This window comes from Equus asinus, chromosome 4 (assembly GCF_041296235.1).
Source record: "Equus asinus isolate D_3611 breed Donkey chromosome 4, EquAss-T2T_v2, whole genome shotgun sequence".
In the NCBI taxonomy this organism is placed as follows: Eukaryota; Metazoa; Chordata; class Mammalia; order Perissodactyla; family Equidae; genus Equus; species Equus asinus.
The window spans coordinates 119,667,505-119,679,725 of NC_091793.1; the positions used below are offsets into that span (position 1 = coordinate 119,667,505).

Sequence of the window (12,221 nt, forward strand, 5' to 3'; positions counted from 1 at the left end):
AACTATGGTTCTAGGTCACCAAAAGGACGGCAAAAAATTAGGAAGATTCGTAGTCAAAAGTCAAAAGTTAATTGAGAAAATTAGTAAAATAGCTGTTTTTGGCGCTAGGATCAGGTAATAAGGAATAGTATATATATCATTTAAAAAGGGAGATCTCTATAGATACATTTTTATGATGGCTTTTTATTTTTCTCCTTTTTTTCTCAAATCACACTTTGTCTTTGGGTGCAAAATCCGGTAGATTACATGGGATAAAAATTACACGTGGTGAATAGTATGTTTTTTTCCGTTCTGTTCCCTCATCTTAAGAGTAGCTCTAAGGAAGAACCATAATTATCCATAGTTCTTTCCAACTGAGATGTTAAAACCCATGATGAGAAAGGATCTTTATTCCTTCCATTAGTTAAAAAGAGGAATATCTTATACATTAAACAAAAATCACTTTGTAAGTATCTTAATGAGTATCTGCTCTGTAAAGCATAAAAGAAACATACATATAAGACATGAAATCCTTAAGCTTAAAGGCTAGTAGGGAGGTAAACAAGACTAACTCAAGAAACAATTGAACAATTACACAGAAAAGCATTTAGTGTAATGTATTCAAGAACTGAGAATTTAGAAATGGAAAAGGTCAAAATGAGCCAGAGAAATTAAGGTCAGCAGTGCCCTATTTTTAATCTGCGTATTTCCAATAAATTCAGCAATATGAACCTAATGTATTTTTAGAATTAATTTGTGAGTAACATAGAACATATTTCTAGTGGTCATAGGTCAAGAAAGGTGGCAGCAGACCAGAATCTTCCCTCAAATGGGCCATTGATCCTCTGGGTCCAGAGATTAGTTCATGTGTATTAAGTGCCATCATTTATAGCCTCATGACAGTAGCTTGAGAAGTACATTAAAAAGAAATACAGTCAGTTTTGCTGTAGTGTAATATATGCATTCCTAAAAATTGTTGTGCTATACAAATTCGTGTGGTAAAAACCACAGAACTTGTGGGGAAAATAGGATTAGAAGCATAACACTCAAAACTTTGTCCGTGACATATTAAAAAAAAAGATAGAAACCTAATAAAAACAATAGCACAGTTTTATGCACGTTAAATGGTTAAGAAATACATAAATACTGCAATAAATATGGTGCTTTGCCTTGAAAAGACCTGAAATTTGCTTATGGAATTGAGCCTTGGAAGGGTTGCAGCTTGTGAGTTACTGTGAAGTGGTGGAGGAGGGTGATATGAAATCCAGCAGAAGGTTTTAGTACCCGCTATGGATAGCTGTGGCTGCTAACACACAGTGGACTGAGATAGCTAGTAGATGTTTAATGTGTGTGCATTTTGTGTGCTGTGTTCCTGGGTTCAGCTGAATGCATCATCTACCTTCACCTAGTGTTACTTGTGGATGAAATTGCATATAAGCAAACATGAAATTTACATTATAGTCAAGTTGTTTCCTAATATCTCAGTCATGTTGAGACAAATTCACTTTTCAAAACAAGCGTTATAACAGAAGAGATTGCATATATGTAATTTCTTTTCATGACATGAATCACCAACTTAAAGTTTAGAAGATCTTAATTCTATAAATTCATTTGTCCCACTAATGTAATTATTTTTATTGAGTTGGTTGTAGCTGGCTAATGTTTAGCAAGCTCGATATATCCACCGTAGTGGTATATCCACCTTATTCAGTTACATGTGACTGATTATAATCCATTCTTATATGTTTCATATCGAAGATAATTTTTGAGTAAAATAATTGTTTTTCTCCGTGCTATATTTGTTACTGAAGAAGTAAGTTTTAAGGTACATTTTTTTCCCCTAGAAATGTGATATTTTGTTCCTTTTAGCTTGCTTTAATTTAAAAGTTTTCCTTGAAAACTCAACTTTATGATGCTTGTTTGGTACAAATACTCCCTTAAGGCACACTTGAGTCCTCATTTTTAGAGTTGATAATGGACGGCCTGATGTGTGCTATGAGTAATTTCCTAGAAGTAAAGCATTCCTACACCAGAGCATTGAGTCTTTGGCTGATAGAACATGGCACATAGAGGAGTCCATTGTCCTGTTACACTGCCCTGGTCCTCGAGAATTACTTAATCATTTATAAGAACCTCCTGTTAAATGGGAAAGATTTCGTAATTTGAAGACATTTAAACTGACATGCAGGTCAAATGTTTGAAGAATTTTTCAGAATTTGTTACTAAACCTGTTAATTAGAAACTCCCTAATTCAGAACTTGGTGTAGTTCGGAGGAAGTTAGGCTTAACATTTACCCTTTTACTGTCTTAAAAGGAGGACTTACCAAGCAAGGGTATACAGGTCAAACAAGGCGTAAGAGGAATATCGATGTGCTTAAGAAAATAAAAGGTTTTAAAGCACTTTAAAAGCATATATTAAAAAGCATAAATTAGTCCAATGCCATTTATAATGAAAAAAACGTGTTAATATCATCTTAGTTCAGTGACAATGGTGTACTGTTAGACTTTGTTTACAAAATATTTAAAATTCAGATTAGTCTTGATTCTGTTCATTTCAAATCTGTAATCTTTTTACCTAAATATACATGGTACTGAATTCCAATTTTTTTCAAATTTATTGTATCAACTTCCAAGAAATTTAATTAGAGTCTGTCTTCCCAGTAAATTCTGAGTCCCCGATCCCGTTAACAAAGCCACTATTCAGGAAGGCAAGATGTAAGCTTGGGTTGAGCAGTTTTGCAGGTGAGGATTAAGTGTGTTTGGCAGATGCTTTGAGGGACGTTTTCTTATTGCACTCATGGGTGCATGAGAACAAAGATGTCTGTCAGGCCTTTGTTTCCATCATTTCACCACATGTGGTTTTTAAAAGGAATGCTTTTATTATTTATAATGTGTTAGTACAGTAGAATTCTTCTTTAAAGGAGAACACCGAAAGTCCTTTCAGACAAATATTTAATAAACTCATTCAATAACTATGCTTTTGTCAGGTTAAACATACCTCTTTTCTGCAGATTATGTATGTTGTGGTGGGAAAAAGTACACTCTCTTGGAATTTGCCAAGTGGTCTGTGAAGTATGTAATCCGTGGTCTAAAGCTGTTTACAGTTACTTAAAAAAAAAAAGGAAAAAGATTACTTAATAGAAGGAATGAGCATGTGCCCACGGAAGCAAATTCAACAGAATTAAAGGTCAAAGAGTAAACATAGATTTCTTTGTGTTTAGAGAGTTCTTTGTTTATTGAAGTTCCTAGGGTTGGTTCATGCTTTTTAGTATCTATGTTACAGTTCGTCTGACATGCTTTAAACATGTATTTTGGTAAATACACAGCATGCCTGTGTTCTTATTATAACTTCTTTTAGTGATCACTTGATATAATGGCTGCCACGAAGCAGGCACTCAGTAGATGCATGTTAAGTGGATGCATTGCCCCACTGCAGACTTGCAGTCAGTCTGTTAACGTTGCCCATGAGCATTCCTTTCTCACTCTCAAGTAGTCTGTCTTCAGCTTGTACCACTTTTTGGAAATTGTGCTCATAAAGGCAACTTTACCATCATCCCAGTAGAGTTTTCTCACTCCTAATCCTTCCAACCTCTCTGTAGCATAGGAGATTTTAGAACTAATTTACTTATCCATACATTTGTTCCTTCAATAAATTATTAAAGGCATCTTGTCATTTTCAGTGCCAGTCTGTCTGTAGTCCTTTATTTTTCTTCTCTCTGTTCCTTTTTGTGTCTGATACTGTCTCACTCTTGGGCTCTCTTGTTCTGTCTCTCTCACTCTCTTGTTGATGCATTCAGTCAGACATGGATTGAGCACTTACTGTATGCCGGGATACATTGATAAAGGAGACCAGTCCTCTCCCTGAAGTAGCTCACAGCACACCACTTTCCATTTGACCTCATCCTTCCTATCCTATTTCCTTGGACTCCCTAGTAAGAACTCTCTTGTCAGCTAGGCTCCTTTTTTGCTGCCCTCTCATCCAAGGTGCTCCTGCTGTAGTTTTCCTTCCTCACAATCATCTGAAATTGTCCTTTCTTTTTCATGACCTGCTATTTTGTGTGTGTGTGTGTGAGGAAGATTGGCCCAGAGCTAATATCTGTTGCCAATCTTCCTCTTTTTTGCTTGAGGAAGATTGTCCCTGGGCTAACATGCATGCCAGTCTTCCTCCACTTTGTATGTGGGATGCTGTCACAGCATGGCTTGATGAGGTGTGTGTAGGTCCGTGCCCGGGATCTGAACCCACGAACCCTGGGACACCAAAGTGGCATGTGAGAACTTAACCTCTGTGCCACCAGGCTGGCCCCATGACCTGCTGTTTTAAGTCTCCCATTCTCTGAGAATTTTTTATTTTTCCTCTTCCGGCTCATACTGGTCGCTCATTTTTCAAAATTTATTCTGTTCTTATGTCATTAATTAATAAATTATTTTTTCCTCTTAATAGTTTATAAAACAATATTCATTTTTTGCCCATCTAGATTAAACCTTCCTGATGGTAGAGACTTATGTTTTACTCCAGTAATGTCTGTACCCTTAAAAATGTTGGCACACATTTTTGGTTTGTAGAGAATACTTTTGGCTAGTTTGTTTTTTGAATGATGAAGAATGATGAGATTTAATAAAATTGCCATATCGCATTGGACAAAAGGACGAGAAAGACTATGTCATGGTCTTTTGTAAATACAGATTTGCAGAGGTTCTGATTCAACACGTTGTAATTGCACTCATATACTGTGGCTAAGAGATTCTAGTTTTCCTAATATTTTTATCCAACACATATTCGTTTGAGAAATGAACCTGAAATAGCATGGACTTCAGAAACTATTTTTAATGATGTTTAAAGTTTAGAAATATTGGTAGAAGGTAAAATGAGAAGCTGTGTTTATTTAAATATATTCCAATACAGATGGTTGGTAGCTAAGGAGTGTTTGTTTCTGTGAGTACTTACATATAAATCTGTGTATTGTGTTCCATTTTTGCATGACAGATTAATACAGAGCCATTTTTGGAAAGACTTCAATTGAGATATGTTCAGGATGTACTTAAGAACATTTTAGGAAATAGATCAGTCTGACAGGAAACTGTGGAAATGTAGAATTTTTAAAAGCTGGTTGAGTGTCTTGAGTGCTAATTTGGGAAGGCATTATCAGTTTATTTCAGGAAATACACATTTAAAGCCCTCACAAATAGCTATTTGGAGGTGATGCTATATCATTAGAGAGAAAAAGGCGTTGGTAGGCATGTGTAGTGTTTGGACATCTGGAGAAGAAAATCTTGATAGAATTGTCATTGCCCCTAGGTCTATTTGCCTTTTCCAACAATAAAATAAGATTTATATCCTTCTCTGAAGCAGAATTTTCAGGCAGGTGACAAATGTACCATACAACCAAAGAAAAATTTATTCCTCTAGAGTTTAGGGTGGTTTAGAGGATGTTTTTCATGTTTTAAAATAAATTGCACTGAATGATCTTTCAAGTGTGCATATTAGGTGAGAACAATATATAACTTCTTTAGCTACTTTGCTTTCGGTTGGTTTAAACAGGCATATAGTTGTATATTATTTTGCCACTAACAGGTTTTCTTAACAATGAGAACATTTGAGTATCCTGCTAATTACCATACAAAGATAGTCATTAATAAAAAACATAAAAGTGAAACTAAGATTTAATCAGTTTTTCCAGGTTATTTTGTATCATGAAGGAAATTATTTAATAGAAGTTTTTAGTCTATAAAATAACATTTTCTAATGTTCTCAACTTAAGAATTGTGATATTTTGTAATGGAGTTATCTGAGTTACGCTAAACCAGACCTCAGAGCCTGATCTGGGTTTGAGGATAGATGGACACGATTCCCCACCCCTCTCCCTATTTCATGAAGGTTTACATAAAGGTTGTTGTTTTCTCTATGGTTTAGCTGATGCAAGAATTAAATACTATTTATGTTTTTTGAAAATAGAAAAAATGGATTGCAATCTTATTGTTAAATTCTTATTTTCGTCTTTTTCCATTCTAGATTAAAGAGTCCATTGTTGGAGAAATCAGACGGGAAATTGTAAGTGGACTTTTGGCAGCAGTATCTTCAAGTAAAGCATCCAGTTCTAAGCAAGATAGTCATTAAATGGAATTTATAGGTAAATTTTTCTGAATTTGTTTGTTTAGCTAAATGTAAATTAGTGCTTAATTTTAAATGCTTTGTTTTCTTAATACACAAGTCTGTTTCTCTAGCTAGATTTTTATTTTCATCTATGTAATATGTTAGCCAGTGTGAAAACCTCATTTAGCCCCATTTGAAGTATAAGCGGGTCAGATCTCGTAATACTGACCCCTGAGGAATTATCAGTATTATGTCATTTTACTGAAATTTCATTGTAGTAAAAAATGCTGAAATTAGGGAATCAGGACCTGCAAACCTGAGTCTTATTTTGATAGCATTGGCTATAACGATATTTCAGATGTACATTTTATGGACCAAGATTTTGAGAATTAATCACAAATTCTTAGTACCTTACTTAATTTTTTGTCTTTTAAACAAACATATTCCATAGGTCCATATCTAATCATGTCATAATTTATAGAGGAGAATCTTGTTTATATATGTTTAGAGAATATTCTCATCTTTCTTTAAGGGAACCTTTTAATAGTAATATTTGAAAGATATTTAATGTTCTCTTTCTTTTTTAAGGTTGGCATGGATCGTATTAGCTGTATGATATTGGAGTTACCAATGATATACACTGGTGGAGGTGTTATTTGTGCTTCAGAAGATGCTTGCTGCTGATCCGGCCTACTGTATACAATGTACAATGTTTATTTCTTCTGTGCGTATCTTTTTTAAAAACATACATAGAAACTTACGCACTTTGCTGACTTTCTTTTCTAAACTATCAAAACTGTAGCCATTTGAAAAGCCTAATATTTATTTGTATGTCAATATTTTCCAATTGATTCCCTATGTAGAATTAATCTTAAAACTTGAAAACTTCCGGACTTAACCAACTTATAAATAACATATTTCTTCAGACTAGCTTCTTAAAACACTGACCTCTATGAGGTATTTACTGTGCAATAACTGATTCATTTTTTGAGAGCTTGAAGCAACCAATGGTTTTCCCTCCACTGCTGTTAATTAGTGTCACTTCCGAGAAAAATCGTTCTGTTGTAAAAATTGCTCTTAATTCTTGAGGAGGTTACTAATAGCAGTAGGATAGAATTATATGAGGTTACCTACAACTACTTAATGTTCTTACACTGTAAGCATTGTTACTTTACCCAAGACAAATGTAATTTTATTATAGCTTATGTAGTATTTTTCTTTTGGAAACAAGCCTTATGTTAAACACTATGTACTTTTTGCGTTGTCCAGACTTCTTTATTATGAGGAGATGTTTCTTCTTCTGTCTTTTAGGCTAAATAGTAGACTATTGCCAACATAATGGGGCCTGTGACTTGAATGGATAGAAACGAATAAGCTGGTTTAGTTTTTTTAAAATGGAAGTAATTTAGATTTGTTCTCCTTATAATAGATGGTTTTAATTCAGTTTTAACCAGTGAGAACTGTTTGTTTTTATGAAAAAAAAAGAAGGAAGGTGGTTTCCTATTTGATTTTGTATGTGTTGAATAAGTGTGTAAAGTAACAACTAAATGTTAGTGGAATTACTCTTTTAGCATTTATAATTTTCAACGCCTATTTTATTTCTTTGTGTGAAATTTTAATCAAAAGTGGTTGAGATGTTAACAATATTCTTTGAAGAATATCTAAAAGGTTTATAAATGTTTGAATTATCACACAAAGGCTGATTTCTAAAAAAAAAAAATTAAAACAATAAAGTATTTATTTTGCCTAACATGTTTTTAGCATATTCTTTTCTTGAACTACAATATGAAGAATTTGGATTAGGTTTGATGAGTAACAAATAAGGTCCAAAAGAATTGGAGCATATAACCTAATAGGTTGATGTTCTCTTTTCCTGAAGAGCCTTCTGTGATGCTTTCAAAAATATAATTAAGACTAGACCACCCTGGAGAAAGTGCTCATACTAATGTCTCTTGTTCTCATCTAGTTCTGTGGTCCTAATGATTACCATCTGAGGCCAAATAAAACTCTTCTTTAAAATGTACTGGTAAACTACAAGGAACAGACATTAAAGTATTATTTTATTCTTTGCTCAAATTATTCAGCAATTTAACTAGTTGATTCTAACAATAGCAATGATACATATAAACCAAACACCTCATATTAATAGTAATACAGGCATCAATAATTTTAGCTCTTCAGCTTTGTAGTGACTTATAGTTCATTTCTGACAGTACAAGATACCCAGAATTTGATAATAAAAATTAGAAATATAACAATTGTAATAATAGGCCAAGCCAGTGGGCAAATCACTTACATAGTATATAAATGAAATAAAATGAACTTCAACACTATCAGAGTTTCATCTTTCCTTTCCCCATTCTAAACCTTTGTGTACTTAAACATTTGAAAGCTACTGTAGTCAAGGCACCATGCTAGCTGCTATGTAGAAATGAATGAGAGAGGGTCTGCAAGCTAGATGGAAGAACAAGGCATCTTTTTTTTAATGGGCCACTTTAGAAGTACCAAATGAAAAATATGAGGAAGAAGAATACAATGAATTTGAGTGTAGCCTGGGGTGGTCAGAGAAGTCTTTACCAAAGGGATGTGGTTTGAGTAAAGTCTTCATAAATGGCAGTGGAAAGGATGGGGTTCAAGTAATCAAGAATATTAGCAAAGGTTGTCCAGAAGGCATAAGTTGAGTTTGAATTGCTATGTGCATGATGAAGGAATATTTTTAAGAGCCCAAGTTGTCTATAGCTTGCCTGAATGAAGAAGGCATAGAAGAAAAAGTATCTTGAAATAGTGATTTGGAAGTTGGGAGTTGCTGTGAATGATATCCCGTTGACAGCTTCTCAGACTCAAAGTACATATTGTTTCAGTAACATTTAAAATATGCATTATGTCACTTAAGACTATTTGCTCAGCTGGCCATCTTCAACTATTTATCTTTTAAGACTATATTTTTAGAGCAGTTTTAGGTTTACAACATACTTCAGCTTTTTAAGAAGCAAGTAAGAATGCAATAACGTGCATGTAAAATAACGTAATGGGAAAGTGTGTTTGGGGAGTTCCTGAACAGATGTTGTACGGCCTGCTCCTCACCTGTCCACGTGGGAGTGTGGTGCTAGGCGAAGAATAAAGCAAAGCTGAAGAAGCGCAGAGTCTCCGTTTTTTTCTTTTTCCTCTCTTGGAAAGAAAGAATTGATAGCATTTCTAGAAAGTGGGAAGAGGAGACATTGTATCTTACAATTAAAGCTGAGGATCTAAGCTTTGTAGTAAGTTATGTATGACTGACGATTAGAATCACTTATGAATACTGAAAGTATTAGCACTTATGCTAGCTGCATTGTAAATATACAAAGTTAAGATGTCCTTAATAGTTCCTCTCCTATATGGTTTTTTATTTCTATTTATTACTATTAAGTCAGGCCCTTTGCCTTTTATTCTTCTCATTTTCATAACTGATGCTGTTTCTCATATTGAATGAGTAATAGCTTACATACAGAATGTCAGTGTGCTCAGCAGTAAATTAGAAATGTACTCTAAGATATATGCTCATATCAAATATCAGGGTCCATTTCCGCAGGAGGGTCTTTTTGGATACCCTAAAGGAGACTGAATCTTTTGTGAACAATGATTAACTAGCTTACTTGCTCACTCTGTTTAGTTCACTGGATACTCGCCCTTTATAAGGCTCTGAGCCCAGGAAAGTGGATATATAAAGAATGAATAAGAGCATCTTCTGAGGAAAGGTAATAAAGTACATTGTTTAGACCTTTGAAAGAATCAATACACTTAGGAATTAGATTGCCTTTTTTTTTGTCCATTTTTTAAAAATCCAAAGGGTTCTTTAAACAAGTAGAAAAGCATTTTAAATTATTGTAGGTAATATGAGTTGGAATAAACATGAGAGGTGGTACATTTTGAAGAGCAGACTTCAGAATGACTTAGAAGTGGGACTGAGAAACGAATGTTGCTTTATTTTAGAAATAAAAATACTTGAAGTGGTAAAATAAATAAAGTAACTGATTTATCTGTAGGTTAAGGAGAAAAAGAAAAATTGAAGAAACCTTGAGAAGTGATTTTAAATATACCCCTTGAGTGAGGACCACACAACTATCAAGAAAGCATGCATTTGTAAATATTTGTATGTTCTTGTGGTTGTAGAAAACCTACATTTGTTTGTTTTGATGCCCCTGTTGATTTAGATTTACAAAAATGTCCCTCAAATCAACTTTGGTGTCATAAATACACTTTTATGGAATCAATAAACATAGTATTGAATGATGTGTACTCAGTTTTGACATTCAAATGATATGTGGCATCAACCACGAAAAGAATGTTTTAAAGCAGAGATTAATGTTTTATACTAAATTATTTTCTGTTCTTAATTCTAATGTGCATAAATCTCATAATTTTCCTAAGACAGCAACTTGCCAGTGTAACACGCTTTACAAAGTAAACTTTATAATTTAATGCCTTTAAAAATTGTTTTAAATGTCATATATTTGGCTTGATGAAATAAATGTGAATGATACTTTTTTTAAAATACACATTTTAATAGAATACCTATTTTTTCCAGTGCCATTAAACTTACAGCTAGTCAGAAGGAGTGCTTTTGTTAAATAAAAGTAGTTAAACATCATTCTGTATTTCTACAGGTGCTTTCTCAGAAAACAAGGTAGTAGGTTATTAGAAAGGGTAACAAAGTCTTTTAGAAAAGAGGGCTAGTCCGAATGAGATTCCAGCAATCTCGACAAGGATGTACACATGTCTACTGGTTAAGGCTCAAGTGGGTTCAAATCTCTGCTACATAGAACTGAGATGGTGATAATAGTGCTTCTTTCATAGAGTCAGTGTGAAGGTAAATGCACTTAGCACAGTGCTCGGCACGGCTCAATAAAGTTTGCGGTAATGGTGGTGGTGGTGTTGGGTAGAAATAGCGGAACAGGTAGATGAGGTTTGGCAAATTAAGGACTATGTGGAAGAGAGAACATGAATTTATAGGTCCCTGCATGCATTTTTCATCTTCATTCTGTTCTTTCAAGCAATGGGAGCAGGGACTGGCAAAGGACCCCTGACTCTCCTGTTATGGGAAGGGCGAACGTTACTGCATTTCAATTTTCACCAAAGAAATTTTGTTCTTTGGAACAAAATTTTCGCTCATGGAATACCACTTAGAGCAATGCTTCTCAAACTTTAATGTGCATAGAAATCAAATCACGTGAGATTGTATAGAAATGAAGATTGTGATTGGGTGGGTCTGGGTGCTACTTTCTGGGGTCCAAATTTCTGCATTTCTAGAAACTCTTAGGTGAGGTTGATGCTGCTAGTCCATGAACTGTAGTACTTTTTAGTAGCAAAGATTTAGATTAGTAGGTCTCAATATTTGTCTGACAGATGCTTCAAGGGAGAAATTTCTTAAGGAGGAAAAGGACTTTTTATCTCCATAAAGATATCACCTTGGAGGCCCCCTTCAGGAATCTTTTCATTACAGCCCTAAGTTCAAAATTGAGAACAAGGGGTCCGGCCCCATGGCCGAGTGGTTAAAGTTCCACACAATGCACTTCAGCGGCCGGGGTCACAGATTCGGATCTTAGGCTGCACCTATACCACTCATTGGCCATGCTGTGGAGACATCCCACCTACAAAGTAGAGGAAGATTGGCACAGATGTTAGTTCAGGGCTAATCTTCCTCAAGTGAAAAAAAAAAAAAAGATGATTGGCAATGGGTGTTAGCTCAGGGCAAGTCTTCCTCACCAAAAAAAAAAAAAAAGAACAAATGTAAGCACTGCACACAGGAGGAAAACCACGAGGGGGACCACCCAAGGCCCCATAGAAATGTACAATGGTCAAGAGAGGCCTGAGTGGCAGCAATAACAGCAAGAGCAAAGAGCTATTTTGCTGTTGATGATAGCAGGTAATAAGTCTGTATACTGTGCTGACTGGACATTGACAAAATGCAGAGATAATCTCAGTGCTTCTAGAGTCAATCAGTCAAGAACCAGAATGAGACCCAAAAAGGAAAGAACTAGCTCTGGAGATGCTGCAGAAAGAGGAGATCAGCTCTGGGGTGTGGAATCTGTTGCAGTCATTGGCATCTGGCGGAGTTTACCATTCTTTTTGGGAAGGGATTAGTGATGAAAAGGATGACACCTGTGTCAAACAC

The 12,221-nt window shown here is 34.8% G+C and overlaps 1 protein-coding gene across 6 annotated transcripts in view; it reads left to right on the forward strand.

The window, feature by feature from the left end:
- Window positions 1–7,820, forward strand: part of ITPRID2 (ITPR interacting domain containing 2) — a 131,142-nt gene extending 123,322 nt beyond the window's left edge. For 5 of the 6 annotated variants that reach the window (XM_070508206.1, XM_070508208.1, XM_070508207.1 and 2 more), the window contains 2 exons: window positions 5,990–6,107; window positions 6,659–7,820. In XM_070508206.1, the coding sequence (XP_070364307.1) occupies window positions 5,990–6,094 (105 nt within the window). In that variant the 3' untranslated portion in view covers window positions 6,095–6,107; window positions 6,659–7,820. The remainder of the gene's footprint in view (window positions 1–5,989; window positions 6,108–6,658) is intronic. The other variant, XM_014834061.3, reaches the window with a different exon arrangement.
- The last annotated feature ends 4,401 nt before the right edge of the window (window positions 7,821–12,221 follow it).